The 17,442-nt window shown below is 42.2% G+C and overlaps 1 protein-coding gene across 7 annotated transcripts in view; it reads right to left on the reverse strand.

Moving 5' to 3' along the window:
* The window catches only part of sorbs2a (sorbin and SH3 domain containing 2a), a 50,308-nt gene that overhangs the window by 10,558 nt on the left and 22,308 nt on the right, over positions 1-17,442 (reverse strand). For 6 of the 7 annotated variants that reach the window (XM_040147490.1, XM_040147494.1, XM_040147491.1 and 3 more), the window contains 12 exons: positions 16,711-17,367; positions 15,559-15,984; positions 13,682-13,808; positions 12,848-13,023; positions 10,699-10,765; positions 9,752-9,802; positions 9,408-9,621; positions 9,060-9,174; positions 5,806-5,877; positions 4,059-4,115; positions 3,196-3,245; positions 2,282-2,457 (listed from right to left, as the gene is read on the reverse strand). In XM_040147490.1, coding sequence (XP_040003424.1) covers positions 2,282-2,457; positions 3,196-3,245; positions 4,059-4,115; positions 5,806-5,877; positions 9,060-9,174; positions 9,408-9,621; positions 9,752-9,802; positions 10,699-10,765; positions 12,848-13,023; positions 13,682-13,808; positions 15,559-15,984; positions 16,711-17,367 — 2,188 coding nt within the window. Of the gene's footprint in view, positions 1-71; positions 1,905-2,281; positions 2,458-3,195; positions 3,246-4,058; positions 4,116-5,805; positions 5,878-9,059; positions 9,175-9,407; positions 9,622-9,751; positions 9,803-10,698; positions 10,766-12,847; positions 13,024-13,681; positions 13,809-15,558; positions 15,985-16,710; positions 17,368-17,442 lie in introns of all 7 variants that reach the window. The other variant, XM_040147498.1, reaches the window with a different exon arrangement.

Consider the following 17,442-nt stretch of genomic DNA (forward strand, 5'->3'; position numbering starts at 1 on the left):
GTCGGTATGACTGGCTACATGACAAAGTGTACATGTACATACTTGAGGTGTGATATGTGTATTTTCTCCACCTGAATAACAGAGACCATTCCCATTTCCCTGCTCCTCTCCATATTCATTATTGTTTGAGGTGTCCGAGTGGCGTCCATAACAGGCACTGATTGGTGACTGTAGCCGTGGCGACTGTAACTGTGGTGTGGAGGGATCCTCTCTGTATGAGGCATACCCAGTGGGGCTTCCATCTGGGTACAAAGATGCAGAAGAGTGACCCCCGTGCCAAATCCCCCTCCTCCCCCGCAATGAGGAGCTTCGTTCAGGCACATTTGGCAGCAGTTCGGCCAGTATTCTCCTCAGGATGCTATCATCGGGTGCCCTAGTGCCTCTGTGGCCTCTCTCTGCTTGAATGTGCTCATATATGTCTCTCAAAGCTGTATCTAGTGCTTCATAAATGGCCTGTTTGGACTTAGGTCTACTACCTCGACCTCCTCCACCGCTGATTCTTCTAGAGGTAGGTGGTGAGCCCTTTTTCCTGCGGAAAGGCACTGGGCTGATCAGGAAGGCCAGCTTGGACATAACTTGCTGGGACTGTGAGCTCTGGATCTGGGAATGGCTGCCGCGGCTCTGTTGTGAAGGTCTCTGGTGCTCCTGACGTGCTTGCTCTCTCTCATGGCGAAGCATGGTTGTGAAACGGGTATAAGAGGCTGGGCAGCGGCCTTTGCAGGTGCTGATGAGGTGTCGGTGTTGGTAACCCTGGCTCTGACCTAAATTTTGGTGACCAGGGTGGTGGTGGTGGTGATGGTGATGTTGATGACGGAGGTGGTGGTGGTGCAGGGTGGAAGAGCCGTACAAGCTCTCAGAGGAGGTTAGTGAGCAATGGTCAAAGTCACTCTCACTGCAAAATGAGGAGCCCTCCACCTGGATGAAGTCACTGAGGTCTGACGCAACAGCGTCTTGTTCACTGTCAGAGTAGTCTGGGTTGGCTTGTGGGCCTTGGGGGACAGGAGGAGCAGGAAAGGACCGTCCATGACCAGGCTCTGGTCCACGAGGCTGGCCCTCAGGTGGGCTACGAGGTCGATGCAAGTGATCCATGGTGTGAGGTACTGGTCCACTGTTGCCGTTGTTGTCTTCCTCTAGTAAAGATTCTATTGAAAAACGGCGTTTTGGAAAATTGGGTGTGCCACCACCACCACTGCTGGCTCGAGATGACGAGCCGCCTGGTGTGGTAGTGCCCGAAGGCACTTCACTATCACCCAAGTTGGGCATGGATTTGGACTTCTGAATAAGGCGCTCATATTCAGAAATGCGGTTTGGCACCATATCGCGTGGAACCTCTATGCCCCAAGAGGGTGTCCAAGGAGAGAGGCGAAGCAGATGCAGGTGAGGTTGGCGCTCTAGTTCAAGGATACGAGCACGGACTGAGCGGATGACTTCAGATGGGATGAGCTGAGCTCTGTCAATCTGGTGCATTTTACGATAGAGCTGGAGAAAGCCCGGTGAATCATGTGCCCGTCGCCGGTGGAGTCGTGGCAAAGAGCGAGTGGAAGTGGATCCAGCTAAACCTGAGGGATTCCCATCACATACCAGAGACCCTGCACTTTCTGAGCGGGTGGCATTGTGCCCAGCTGAGCCAGAATGCCCATCACTGAGTAAGTCATCACAGCTGCGTGACTTGAGCTTGCCAGTGGGGGGCGGTACCTCCTCCACACTGCTCCATCTCTCAGCATCCTGGCATTTTTTCTGCCAGCTGTTCTTACAACAGATAGACTGCTTGGAGGAGGAGCTGCCCTCTTGGCTGGCATCCTCATGGCAATGGACAGGGTCAGATAGGACAGGGGGCAGAGAGGGCCGCTGATAAGGACCTGGGGAGGTCAAACTGTTTGAATACATGTTGCATGCGTCCCCACCTTTCAGATGTCCAAAAGAGAGCAGCGTGGTGAGAAAGAAGGAGGAAAGCAGGTTAAGCAATAATACCCAGCAAAAAAGGTGGAAGTGCTGGGGAGAAGGAGAAAAATAAGAAGAGAAAATAGGGTGGAAAAAAAAGATGAATTGAGGTTTTTTCTTCAGACTTCCACCCACACCATTCAAGAAAACTTATGCACACACCGGAGAGACATTATAGCGTGAAAAACCCAACAAATGACAACAATTCTTTAATTTTCTGGCAATGTGGTAAACATAGTGTGCATATATGACAGTCTGGGGAAAACAAGGGAAAAGAGATACACAAAGAGAGAAAAACATATCAAGTGAAACGGAGATGTTTGTGTGTACGTGTATATACCTTTGGCTCTGGAGGGTGAAGATGGTGAGGAACGAATGACAGGTTTCTTTAGGCTGCCGCTGGGTCTGTAGGCATCCACTGGTTTAGGGGAAGTTGCAGCTCTGCTCTGAGACTGAGCATTCACTTGGGAACTTGATGGCTCCGACTTCCTTCTCTTCCTGTAGTCGCTGGCAGCACTGTAACACAGTCGGACATCAACACAACTGCTTTCACACTTGAGACAAATGAGCTATATATCTATTGCTATTGTTGAGCAAAAAATTTTTTTGCGATTGTTGGGGTTTTCATGTTAAACTTCAACAATCCTTGGCATTATGAAAACCTTGGATGCATTTTTACGTATATCCAAGTTCATCCTACTAAAAATCTGGCTATTATTCTTTTCCAAAACGATGAGACAACAGAGTAACGGTAACTCTTCTTATTCAAACTGTCAAAAAAAAAAGACAACAGTGTGTTTTCTATTGAGAACAAACACACTGAATGTCACTTCAATGAATTAGATGGTCTATTCATAAAAATCCCATTTCTGTCCTCTCCATTCACCGAGGAAAATGCGACTGAATAAGCAGGCTATTGGTGAAAGGGAGTAGGATGAGAGGAGGAGGGGGTTGAGGGAAGGGTAGGAGGTGAAGGGCAGAATCAATACATTTGCTGGGTTAATTTATTCTGGCTCAGTTAGAGAGAAAGAATTGCAAAGCACCCTGCCTTCAGTGACAAAAGAAAATAAAGACTAACACTAATCCTTGTAAATCATCACTAATAGCAGCCAAAGAGGCTATTTGCACCAGAGACAGGGCAAGAAAGCACAGAGTTTTGATTCTGTGCTGAATCACAACAAGGGCCACTGCTGTTGAGAGGATGTGGGAGGGGGATGGGGTGAGGCAGAGGAAAATAAAAGAAACAGAGGTTACCTCGCAGGTCTCTCTGGAGCCTTGTCAGCAGGAGCGATGTGCAGGGTTGTCTGAAATAGGGCAGACAACAAAAGAGAAAAGTGAGCTCCGCAAGAACAAAGACTGAAGGCAGAGCAGCTCACAATGCACAGCCTGCATGCGGTTGTTGCTGTGCCACAGTCAAAACACTCCCTCAGCGTAAGGTGTGATGGTTCCACATGGTACACCTGACCGCGAAGAGGCCAACCGGTGTAAACGGTGAGGATAAATTTCTGCTCTCTCTTGGGCTGCTCTGGGTGATGATGGTAAAGGTGATATAGCAAAGGATGTCATGAGCTGAGCTCAGGGGGCAAATGTTGTCCTGCAAAACCTGGCATGGATCAGCTGGAATGGGTCTTGGTGGTTAAGAATGTTTGATACATTTTAAACACCAAATGTGTACCGGAGGAAATTCTACAATCAAATGCAATCACACAATAAATTTTGAAAACATAAACAAATTTCCAATAAATTATGTATTGTGCTAAAAAAACAAACAAAAACAAAATTCTAGATCTTAATATTTTCCAAGGAGAGAGATGATAGCAGACAGTGAAAAAAATCTCTTTATACACTACAATCAGCAGATTTTCATACAATTCCGAGCAAAAAGAATAATAGCATTTCAAAGCTATATATTCTACAGTCTTCACAAAGCAACATCATACTCATCTTCCAGTAGATCGCTGACATTTTGATAAGAGATCAAACTGCATTGATGCTACACACATTACACTCACTTTAAGCAACTGTGTTTCTAAATAATATAATTTTTTTATTCCTATGATTAGTTAGAAATTGTGAGATCAAAAACACTACTGTAATACTCATGAATGTGAGATTACCTCAATGTGCCGGCGAGCGGAGATGTCTGGATTATAATCCAGCCGTTTTTTAGGAGGCTTGAGCCCCAAGCAGCAGCAGTGAGCGGGAAGAGGAGGAGAGGAGGAGGAGATATAGAAGGAAGGTGAAGATGAGGTGAAGGAGGAGAAGCATTGGTGACATCATGGGGAGGAACCAAAAAACAAGAAACATGTGGAGAGAGTGACACCTGTTAGAGAATCTGAGTAACCAGAGATGGACTAGTTCATAAAGGTTGTATATGTGATCTGCATGTACAATGCACACATGTGCACACACTATACGCACTAACAGACTTTCACTTACAAACAAAAGCACACACCTGCCCATAATACAAGCTTTTTCATATGCACATTCTAATGTCTTCTATCAATGCTTTATTTCTATGCTAATCTCAAAACATCAACACTATACTACAGTTTATCAATGCCAAAAATAAATTAGGCCTACTACATCACCCTTTATACCACACACACACACACACAGAAATGTGCCCATGTACCACAAAAACATGCGGAGTGTGACAGCAAGCTGTAAAGCAGAAAGCCAAGTGAAGCACAAGCTGCAGTGTTGTGTTTATTTGAGAGTACAATGAATTGCATTGTCATAAACTTAGTGCTGGTTTACTAGTGCAGGTAAACTATTGTTCACTCAGTCGGTCAAAACGTGTGACTTGTCACCTCAATAAACATTCAAACACTGAACATACTGTGAGATTCCGTCCCTGCTGGACCAGTCAGTGCATGGAGGGAAACCATCTACACTCTAAAGGCTTATTCAGTGATGTGAGACATTCAGAATATTGCAGGTAGAAATCTCAACACACAGGCCCAAATGACTCTGGAAGACACAAAGTCATGCCAGCTCTGCATGTGACATTTTCAACTGAATATTTCGAATAAGCCCAGCAAGTCATCCCCCTGATGTCATGCTCTGGCAAGGACAGAGGCATGTCCTCATGACACTTTGTAAATCAGTCAGGGTGGGGTAATTTGATCCCGGATCTGCGGCTAGAGGCATTCCCTTCTCCACGAGGAAGTTATTACCACTTACATCCAGCAGAGGGCACTACAGTCCTTTAGCCTGTAGATATACGGAGCAGTCCTCCGTAATACCAAAAGTGAAGATAGACAAAATACTAGCAGAAATTAATAAATGATCATATGAGTAACTGGCTAAATAAAAGGCTGATTAATTCATACACATGTTAGCATGTGCAAGATATGTTTAAGAAACTGCACAGACTTACTGTTATGCAGAACATAAGGACAATATTTATCAATAGGAAAATAATCTACTGCATATTTATTAATGTTCTGTTTGACTGACTGATTGTTCAGTGCAGTTCTAATAGCCAAAATCAGGTCATTGAAAGCATCTGGGGCACATTGCTTTATTACCTGTTTTCCTGATAATCTGGTGGCAAAATCGATGCAATAATAAACCAACTGAAATAAAAATGTCCAGGTTTGTGTGTGAGCTTTTCAGTGTCTGCTAGCCACCAGACCAAAAAAACCCAGCAACGCAAAGACATAACACAGCCTAACACAAGGGTGGGGGGAGGGGGGATTCACAGCACCCAACAAGTACCACATGCCCAAACAACTAGCCCCACCCAGTCTATTGGCGGAGACATATAAAAAAAAAAAAAAATACTGGGTGGGGTAGACGAAGTGGGTGTATGCCTACGGCAGGATTGTGGCTGAGGAAGTAGCTACGGCCCTGACTTACCGGCCGCCCAAACTCCAGCTCGGAAAAGAACTTATACCAAGGCTCGTTCTCTAAATCTATGTCATCATAGGTCTGAGAAAGCATGACAGTGAAAGAGAGAGGAGGCAGAAGAGCAGAGAGAAGAAAGCAAGTGTGGAAAGAAGTCACACAAAGAGAGAGACATAGACCTCATGGTTAGGAATGGGCAAAGGTGGCACAGGGAGATGGGCACAGGATGAACCAGGCTGAACCAGGATGAACCAGGATGAAGATGAAGACTGGTTGATGTGGACAAAAATGATGATGCAAAAACCCATTTACTACTGACAAATACAAATGAAAATTTTTTCTTCAGAACTTCCACTGGTTGGATGGTAATTCTTAAACTTTAAGAAATGCGAACTACGGTATGTATTAGGCAGCATACAACAGTTCCATATTATCATTAATTAATTAAACTTGTATATGCAAAATAATCAAATATGCACAGTCCAACACTTGCTACCACCGGGGACTTAGGCAGACAATTTGAACACCTTGGCCCTTTTGAATTGATATTCTTTCATTTCACATGCATACAAAAACTTAATGAGGCTGCAAATTCTAGGACAGAATCCCATTACTGCTGACTTATTCTAAGCCATAGGACAGGTGACAGCTAATGAAAATCAGCATGATACTTTGAGCATTACATATTTAACACCCAACCTCATTATCCACACCTTTGTGCAGGGCATGGCAAACTACAAAGATACCTTATGTCAGCGTGGCAGAAAAAGGCACAATTTTCAGCAGTAGAGCTCATTACATTTAAGAAGAGGAGGAAGCACATTTTACTGAACTGTTTGGAAAAGACAAGGGATAATTCACATGGGATTAGGTTTCATTTCTACATGGAGCGGTATGGTATCACAGTCAGCTAGCCAACTGACCCAAGTGCTAAATTCTGCTGTACTCTAACTGATGGTTCAGAGTTAATGTACTGACTATGTTTTTTGATCTGTTGTGTGCTTCTGTTACTTATGTAGATAACAGGTAAAACATCAAGTAAGGACAGTGCCATAAACCACTAAACTGGCCCAGCAGTTCATATTTCTAAACTACAATGGCGCTCAGTAAGGTGCAGACCACTGCCAAGGCCAATGTCGAACAACATACACCAGACTTCAGAGGAAGAAAATACAAGTTCATAGTAAATTATCTGGGTCTGCCCGAAAATTTAATGGGTTCTTCCCTGGCTCATGCCGTATCCCTCCACCAAGTTCAATGCAAATTGGTTCAGTATTTTTGCATAATCCTGCTGACAAAGAAAAACCTAACAAACAAACCAACAGACACAGGTGAAGGTAATAAGAAAATTAGAGCACTTTTTTGGGTTAATTTACTCTAAAATCCTATTTATGTCTCTTTTCATACTGCCTTCTGTTTCTTTTATATCCCTTCTTAATGCTTTTTATGAGTTAGCGTGAATTGCCTTGTTTCTGAAGGTGTTATACAAATAAACTTGTTGTCTTGCCATCACGTAAATCTGCCAAACTCTCCCCCTTTGATCTTAGTTATCCCCATCAGTATGTTAGACCCCATCATGTCTCATCGGGGCAGATTTACAAATATTTCCTTTAGAGTTAAGGACTGACATGATAAATTATCCAAGGTTGACTTGTCAGTTGTTAAATGTTACTGGTTGAAAATCTACTTTATACCCTGCAGTTCTTTGCATGCATGGCATGTAAATTATAGACAAATTGCCTTAAGGAAGCAGAAGTTCATCTCTGTTGATGTCACATGATGGATTTTAACACCCAGCTCTTTATTTGTATCATAGAGACAATTTTCCTATCAAATCAACCTCCAATAAATTGAGTCAGCTGGGATGTTAAGTATTTACATGCAGCAAAATACCAAAACACTGATTACTGCTGTGCAGCAAGTTAATCATCTACTCTTTTCTGTTGCATGCTTAAGCTTCAGCAAACACAGCTTTCTCTATTTGTTTCCATTTACAGACTTCAGCGTGCACTACAGACAAGAAGCTTATTCATTTTCAAAGAGTTGCACTATTATTTTCATGGAAATAGATTTTTCATGCCAAATGGAACACTGCCAGAAGATGTTATGTAGGTGTTGTGGTGTTACATCTCTCTTGCTAAAAAGACAATTCAGCTTTGAGACAAATGTGTCACCCTGCAAAAAAGTGAGGTCTGGAGCACAGACTGCCAGTCACACAAGTACTGTAGAGACACACAGAAAAAGAAGAAACCAAAGAAACTGTGTCGGAAAAATGGTTTTGTTTCCTCTGGTTCATAATTGCCCAAATGGACACCACCAAAAAGGTTTTGATGTTTTCAGGTGCCATTTCTTACCTTGGAGAGTAAAGAAAAAGATGTAGTGAACAGACAACACACATAAGAAGTTTCAGACAGCAGATTAGCCAGTGTGGGTTCACTTCTACTTTACAGCTTTCACCTTTTATTTCCTCTGTCTATCAGGGGCGGACTCATGCATTGTTGCCCTTAGAGTGCTCTCTGAAGTCATCACATTAAACATTTGTGAAACCTTCACCAAAAGCTTTTCTTTTTACCACCCCCCCAAACAGACTCCTCATCTAGAACACATTCTCCATTATCCTGTCCTTATCTCAGATACCTCGTGTCTATTATTTTTTGCCCTCCCTCTACACAATAATTATCTCTGCTGTCTGCTTTTATAATTCAGTACAGTCACTAGAGGATGCAGCACTGGAGACCTTTGCTTTTTAACGCCCACATCGTCTCTGATGGAAAGAGGTCCATGCAAAAGCCCATTATATGAAATTAAATTGCCGACACAGTAATGTCTACAAAGACTACAGTAATAAGTTAGGAAGGTAAATGTGTTTGTGGCTCTCTTCCCAATTCCACCAGCCAGCAGGTTTTTTGTAACTCCATCTCAGCAGTGTTATTTCAGTTCATGGTGCTTAATGTTTAGTTGTTCTATTAGACTGCAAGTGGAGCAGAGCAAGAAAATGAATCTTTTACAATCTTTAACAATTACATGCATTATTACTAAAAAACAAAACAAAACAAACCAAAAACAGCTACAGAATCCATTAACTATCACAGTAATTTGAACATTCATCCAAGATGTCGTGAAACCAGCTAGGGAAGTAATTGTTTTCAGAGTCCTCTGTAGAAAATCTTCCAAAACAACGGCTAGCAACTTTTCAGTGGATTTTGACAGGAACATATCAGACTTCGTTATAATCAAGTGAAGGAACATTTTTAAGAAATACTCACTGGTCTTTCATGCTCCAAAATAGAGGACTTCCCAGGCTCGTACTCAAAAATACTCTTAGGCTCTGCGCGGTACTTTCGTGTGTCCACTTTCCGGTCGGGAGGACCCCATTCATTCCTGGTGCAAGAAAAACAAAACATAACCGGAAACTATTTTAGTTAATTATCTAATCCTAATTGTTTACAATCATTTTTTAAATTACTATTATTCAAAGTGCCAAAATAAATACATCTATAATTAATTAATATTCATTCGTTTAAGTACAAGAGAGAGCCATTTAAAGTTTGTATTAAATGATTATTAATGACATTATTGATTATTAATAAATGAGAAAGATAAGCTCTTCTTACGTGTCTGGGGAGTCTTTCTCGCGGTCGCTATCTCTGGCCCTCAGCTGCAGGAGGGATGGCATGGGTGGAGGTGGTGGGGGTACAGGGGATGGGGAGGGCTCCCGTTGCCCCAGATGCCCTCCGTTGTCTGAGGGGCTCTTGGAAAGTGGCCTGTACGTATGTGTTCGGGGAGCTGGGTGGGCCTGGGTGGCGTTGGATGACAGGCCGTAGCCTTCTGTTAAGGACAGGGTTCGGAGGGAGAAGTAATAAGGCAGAGCAAGCCAGAGAGGAAGAGACAAATGGGTTGGGAAAAAATAACATATTGTATGAAATACAACTTCTTTTACACATAAAGCATGTCTCACCATTGTTTATGACAGCATATGTTGCATTGTATGTGTCAGAATAGTCATCATCTGTAGAAGAAAGGAATAAAACCTGATTGGGATACATGCACAAACATACTTTATGGTACGTAAGGTACAAGTTTGTACAACACCTTTAGTCAGCTTGAATACAGTCAGTTACAAAGGAATTTCCAATAGTGACAATTTTTCACAGCGGAAGGTATCAAAACCACCCAAGCAGTATAATCCACTTCTCCTCTGTCCATCCACGAGCTCAGCTTATTTAAAACAATTGTTTTTCTTATGTATTTTAGAAGCAGTGTATTAGACATGATTCCGGCTGAAGTGAATCTCACCAAAGCTGCTGTTTTCTGCAAACAAAGAAGCTACACACATTTTAGAAAGATCTTTCAATAGTACAGGAGGAGACACTGAAAAGACAAAAAGATAGACTCTGTGTTGGACTGGAGTATTGCTTTATAAATCCACCAGACGATGTGAATATTCCGCGAAGTATGGGAATACAGAGTCGCATCAGAGAGACCATCCCGAGCCTGTAGATGTTTTTTAGGCACACACCATCATGAAATAGTCTGTGTATGCGAGTGTGTGAGTTTGTGTCTGTGCTGCAGTAGAAGAAGCCTGAGCAGTTTAGAACAAACAAGCCTTGTCATGTGATTCTGTCAAGCTCAGAAAATTAGAGCAGATTTCCCAGGACAGCTCTGTGTCTATTAGAGGTTTCTCTCAATAACATCCTCCTCTCCAGACTCTCTTGCTCGCATCTAATGAGTTCTGGCTCTGAGGTTCCTTGGGTCTTTCAGTTTAACAAGAACTGGTATGCCAAGACACACACAGATACACACATATGCGTGTGTAAAAACAGCATGCACGTTTTACTAATTTCCCTCATAATGTGACAATCAAATAAAATCAAATAATGATTCACTGTTTTGGTACAGACTTACCGGCTTTGTGAACCTTGTGGATCTGTTTGAACATAGTTTTATACCAATCCTTAGGCCTATCCACCGTCTGTGGAGAGAGAAATAATTGTAAAGATTTATGTGCCATGAAATTCAACTTAAACCGGTTACCTTAAGTTAGAAACTGGAAAGGGTTCCCACTGTTTTATAGGACTCTACTGAGCATAAAAAAAAGCACACTCAGCCTTTTTAGAGTTACATAGCCGAGATGCGAATAAATTATGTAGTAATTTATCATACGACACACTCTATATTGTGTTTTTAGGAAATGCTGACCAAGCAACTTTTTTCTTATCAAAGATAAATAATCTTATCAAGAATCAAATGCATCTGACTAGCCTAAAAAGTGGATTGCATGATTCTCACACTTACATCCATGTAAAATAAAGTTCTAAACCTGTGTCTTTTTTAATTGTTTAAAACATTTATCTCTTGTTCTATGCTAAATATATGTCAAAAAAGTCATTTTCGAGTATTTCTATATCAAATTCCCCTATTTTCTCGAGTGAAACATTAAATATTTTTGAACAATCCTCTTGAACTCAGGGATGTGCAAATACATTTTTCCAATTTTAACTCATGGGTTGTAGTAATAATTTAAAGTCGGAGTTGTGCTTGGATGTCACATGGCAAAGGTTCATAAGAATGAATGATGGAGGTCTGATGTATTTATTTCTCCCTGATCCAACTCATCCTGATCTAACAACATGGTTGAAGTAGGTGTGGGCGGAGGCCAAAAGTCCTCTACAGGTCCATCTCTCTCTGCTCCCTATTGCTCTGTGTATTCTAATTCATTCCCACTTTTGAAGAATCCAATCAAATCTCTCAAGATTATACCTTGCCTACATTATTCGTTTCACTCGGAAATAGTTCACACTACAGAAGCCAAAGATACTCTGACTTAAGTTTTGTCTTGATTTAGGAGAAAAATAGATGTATTCAATTCATGCATTTTTTTTTTTTAATTTTTTTGTGTTCATCAGTCAGTTTATGACGTTTTAACTGCTTACTAACAACAAAGAAGTGAAAAAAACAGAGGACACTTCATCATTCTCAAAATTTGAATGAGTTAAGTGTATATTTCAGCCTTCATCATTTAAACATATTCCTCATTTAAACTGCCTAAATATCCAAACATACTGTATAGCCAACATAGCCCTGAAAAAACAGAACAGTGCTATGAGTCACTCGATAAACTACTATGGCAGTCTTTTTCATATAAATGTGTGTGATGTGATTGTGCCTACTTTTAGAAATCCATGTCAGCAGATTTGATTCCATGGCATAGAGGAAGCCATGTTACTACAAACACAAAAATTCGGAGCACTGGTGCTATGCCTGGAAAAACCCAGTAGAAACCCTGGTATGTGTATCTTTGTGTATACAGTATAGATCTAATAGCCACTTCAAAACTGAGCTATCAAATGGCAGAGAGACTTAATCCTCTTTTTATTCAATAGCACTAAACAGTGTCTGGACCCTGGTCAGAGAAGAGACATTTTGCCTCCACAGTGAAGGAGTGTGTGTGACTGTGCATGTAGCACTGGCACAGCCAAGAGACAGTCCAATTACAATCACTTCACTCTCCACGGTTACCAAATAGAGAGGCCACAAAAATGTTTGTCTGCGAACAATAAGGAGCATTTGTTTTTTGTTTTTCTTTGTTCCTACTTTTTTTTTTCCTTTTCACCTTTTCTCTTTGCTTTTATTTCCCAGCTCCCATTCTTCCTGTTTCTCTTCCTCTCATACTGTAGTTTAGTATGTCTGCCTTTAAATGCTGCCCTTCAAGAAATGGATAACTGAGTGAAGTGCTAATACACGAAAAGCCTCAACAGAGATAACGCACACACACACTTTGACAAGTAGGCAGAAAGGACCTTGCGTGTTTGAGCTCATCTTTATAGCCGGCACACAGAGGGAGAGTAAAGGAGATACTGAGATAGCGCGAGTGAGAGAAAGTACTTTTAATATGGGCTCAAAAGCTGCTGACAGCTGAAAGTAACCCCCTCTAACGAGCCTGATCACAAGAGAAATGGGTCTAAAGACGTCTCTGTGCTACACTACAGTACCAAACTCAGTCGCTCTCCTGCTGCAAACCAAAGTGTTTAGTTCTGTGTATGTTTGACCTCACCGTACGAATGGCAATAGGTATGCCAGACTTGTCCACGGGGCCGATGCCTTCATAATGAGGGGCTTTAATGATGGAAACCTTTTTTTCTTCTTCCGAGAAGCGGGCAATGGGCACGGTGCTGCTGACACTGGTGTGGCCCGACAACACAGACTCTCTAGTGACAGACTCGCTGCCCTCTAGATACGAGAGGGAAGAGCGGGGAAAAGAGAAAGACATGTTGTTCCAAGAAATAATCACAAATATGCTCTCAACAGTTATATTGCTCTGTCTTCTGCTAGTGGATATACAGATCATATTTTGTAAACCTTACCAAGCATGTGACTGTAAATAAATCTATTCTCTAAAGACCCCTTAAATCTTCAATTAATATGGAACAATGATAGTAATTGAGATTTGACAAAATAATTTCAAATAATTTCGATGCCAACACTGAGATTAATTTAAGTTAAAATACCTTGAGTGGTGCTTAACAGATTAATATTATTACGTAACAAATAAAGATTTATTGATTTTTTTTGTTGTTGTAGGTCATGGTCTACACCCAGCTGTATCTCTCATTCTAATTTGGACAGTCTGCCATTTTAGAAGGGAATAATCTGACTGATTTCATGTTCCTTGTTTGTTTTTCTTTGCGTGTAGTTGTGCTCAGGGAAAGTTAGAATTACTGGATTTAATTCGTACTGTATCTGCAATGCAGTGCAATTACTTCCCTTATAATGTATTTGAATAATCTTAAATATGTCTCATTAGTGATCAGAGTCATCACCACAGAATTGTTAACAAAACTTGATGTATCCTTGGCTCCAATGAGGGAACAAAAGAACAGTGACTCACCCGAACTCCTGCTCTGTCTCTGGAGCCCCATGTGTAGTGAGGCGGGGGGAGGAGGGTAGGATGGGGGAGAGAGGGGTCTCTGTGGATGGCTAGCACTTCCATTCATAGCGTGAGAGAGGACCTGGCCCTAAGAGTAACCCAAAAAAACAGAGGCAGTAAGACAAACAATCATAAATGGCAGCAAAATGGACAATAGTGTACAATCTTGTAGATCTACAATAAAACACTGAGTGTATATTAAAAGAAAAAAAAGAGAAAAAAAAAAGAAAAGACATATTATTGCAGCAAACATTCACAGGGGTAGAAAAGCCAGGTCTGATATAGGAATGGATGGACAGATATTGGCTATGACGTGATTCATAGGAAGTGCTCAATCTGAAGTGACTGTAGAATGTAAGAACAGTTAGTTAGGGAAAGGGGTCCATATTGAATCACTTCACTCTAAAACAGAAAACAGAGATTAAAACGGTGACAGTAAACATGGATAACTCTTTCACATTTAGCTACATTTCATTATAAATTAGTTGTGACATAAACAAGACAGCAGGCATGATAAAGTTATAATGGTTGGCTCTTCTGAAGGAATGCACTCCCATGTAACATGACACAGGGACATATGATTTCATCTGACAATGGATAAAAACAGAGTATTTTAATTAAAGGCCTCCATGCTCAGATCAAAGATTCAAGCCAATTTAAAACTGAACAATTCACAATCAAGCGACAAGTGGACACTCTGTTTATAGTTACTGCCAATGTATCTAAATCCTACTTCTAACTTCTTCCTTGTTTAGTGCTTGGGCAACAGAGCACAATGACAATGACAGAGAGTAGATTACTGCTGCTGTTACTCTGCCACAGCTAACATATTCAGCTGAAAAAGATTTGAAGTTGGCAATTACAACATATCCTGGTTTCAGACCTCTGAATCACTGACCGCATCTCAAATTCTGCTGAATGTTTCAAAAGTCTGGTTGTTCATGTGAATGGATATTTCCCTGGGTATAAAAGCAGCCAGGCCGGTCAACACATTTGTAGGTGGGACTAAGGTTGGGAATGGGCCTTGTGGTTAATAACATCATGCTGTGAGGATCTTTCTCACTTTTCCATAGATGGAAAACAAAGTTAAAGAGGAGGTTTGGCTTGATGGCTATGAGGCTTGGAGTAAACAGTGACAATGCGATGCAACTTTGATTGACTTGACAGACACCAAGCTAATTATTTGGTTATGAAGAAGCCAATGTCAGACTAAATAATGCAGTCCTAACAAAATGGCACAGTTTCAGTATCAGTCTTAACTGGGAAGACAAGGTGCACATGCAAATTTATGCCATAATCTAGTCTAATCTTTGTCAGGGTCTCATACGACTACCCCCTGGGCAATATAATATACAGTATGATATGACAGAAAACATAGTTCAGTCTTCACACACATTACGTTATAGAACCCTCCAACTACCAGTGGACAAGTTCAGTCTTTCAAGATGCTAACAACCTGCAGCATACAGCTTCCAACAGGCAGGTCAACCTGCTGCAACTTCTCGTCATGAATTTTTGATATCAACTGGCCTTAAGAGACAGTATAATTGAATTGGATAGCAAAAATGTCATAACAAAGAGAAACACAGACAAGCACACATTGACATGGAGTTCTAATGAGTACAGACACATTAACCTAATAAGGGAACATAGTGGGCTGAATTTAATTCTGGTTTCTGACGGTGAGGTTGCAGTTGATGGTTAGTGGAAGGTCAAACTTGGTATTAATCACACTTTCTGTGGAAGTTTGGTTCAGCCATCCAAATGAGTTGAGGGAGGGAGGGAACATCATTTCGGTAATGATGTGTGTTACGGCAGTGACTTGTCTGGATAATTACGTTAGTGACAGTGGCTGCTGCAGTTGTGGAGGCCACAGAGGTTGTTAGCACATCATCAGGGCCAGCAGTGGATGTGTAGGTAGAGACATGGCTGAGGGTGGGCGACGGCGTAGGTGAGGCGCCAGGTGAGTCCAGACTACAGATCTGCAGCTCATCCAGCAGACCCGCCGTGGATGACGAGTAGTGGCTGAGAGCTGACACTGTCACGGGGGAAGCCGAGGGTGACACGCAGCCACCGATGTTCACACCGCTGACTGTGGTAAGGCTTGGCCTGCTGACCACACCAGCTGTGCTGCCAGCTCCAATAGGAACATATGGGGTGGGCGATAGGGTCTTCGGCATTAGGCCTGGCAAGTAGTCGAGTGATTCTGAGCTGTGGCAGTGGTAGGGGGAGTGCTGTAATGTGGGGTTGGGGGATGGAGGCCCCTGGTGTTGGAGGGAGGGGGAGTTGATTGGAAAAGGAGGAAAGGAGGAAAGTGCTTAGTGATATCACTTATTAGCCACATTGTCACAAAGGATGTGTGGAAGCAACGCGTGAGCCTAACAGAAGGTGAAATGCTGTTGGGAAACCACACTGAAGTGTCATCAGGCTGCAGCATCATCTTCTCAAACATGATAATTGCTGTGAACTGAAGACGATCTGTTAGTTCAAAATCTGTGGAAGGCAGCAAAGTGTACAGAAAGTCACACTGGTATACAATAAAAGAAACACTTGGTTATCACACATACACATTCACAAACATATGTAGAATCACAGTTAGTTTGGTTGGCTGGATGGCAGCACCAAGATTAACTAACTAAAGGGCAACACACACAAGCCGTATATGATGTGCATCAAAACACCTGCATCTGTTTTCAAGGAACACCTGTATCAGACTTCCCAGTGTTCGTATTCATCAACCCACCAGAAAAACTGTTATCTGAATTATCTAAATTTGGGACATCCTGGCTACATTACACAGACTACTTCTTCTGTTTGTCCGGTGTGTGCTATGGGGCATCAAATGATGCGATGCAGCCAGTGTGTTACCCTTTAATCACTCACGATGTCACCAAGAGACAAACCCAGTGATGTTGTCTTATGGTGATCTTAAAATGTACACAATCATTGCTCTATTGCTCTGTTGTTGCAGTATGTAGTCAGTTATGTACCAACAGTTCTGCAGGAGAAGGTCTTGGTGGAACTGCAGGAGGAGCCTTCGTCATCTCCACCTGGCTTACAGCTGGACTTGGGTTTTGATTTGGGGCTTCATCTGCGACGTTGAGTTCCACTGAGGGATTTGGAGGTTGAGGCTCTGGACTTTTCAGATTCTCCGGGCCCAAGTGGACAGAAAGTGAGGCTGTCTGTGTCAGGGGCTGAGAGAGAGTGGGGCCACTTTGTGGTGTTGGGAGAGTGGAAGGAGGGGAACTTCCGGTCTGGGTCTTAGTATGGGGATCAAGGTAAGAGTTGAGGTGAACAGGAGGGTCAGGTATGGTGACCGGGGTTAGTTTGAGGGAAGACACTTTACGCTCCTGGACCTGTGCATTAGTGGTGGCAGATGCACTGCAATTAATATCATTTGGGACGGTTAGCTGGTGTCCCTGTTGTACTGGGTTTGCACCGGTCTCTGAGTAGGAGTAAGAAGATGTGCTGTTAAAGGTGTAGGACTCTTTCAAAACTGCTTTCTCATTCTGCGTGAATGTTAGCATTCCAGGGGTAGAATCATTAGCCAGGGCAATGAGGGAGCTATAGTCTGGTGGATTAGTGCCAGTGGGCAAGAAGTGGTAACTTTCTCTTCTGGGGGGTGGCAATGGCATGTGATTGATGTCCTTGTTTGCCATTTCGAAAGCAACAGCCAAAATAAGTTCAAACAACAACAATAAAAAAATCATTAGATAAAAGCT

This window comes from Xiphias gladius, chromosome 15 (assembly GCF_016859285.1).
Source record: "Xiphias gladius isolate SHS-SW01 ecotype Sanya breed wild chromosome 15, ASM1685928v1, whole genome shotgun sequence".
Taxonomy (NCBI): Eukaryota; Metazoa; Chordata; class Actinopteri; order Istiophoriformes; family Xiphiidae; genus Xiphias; species Xiphias gladius.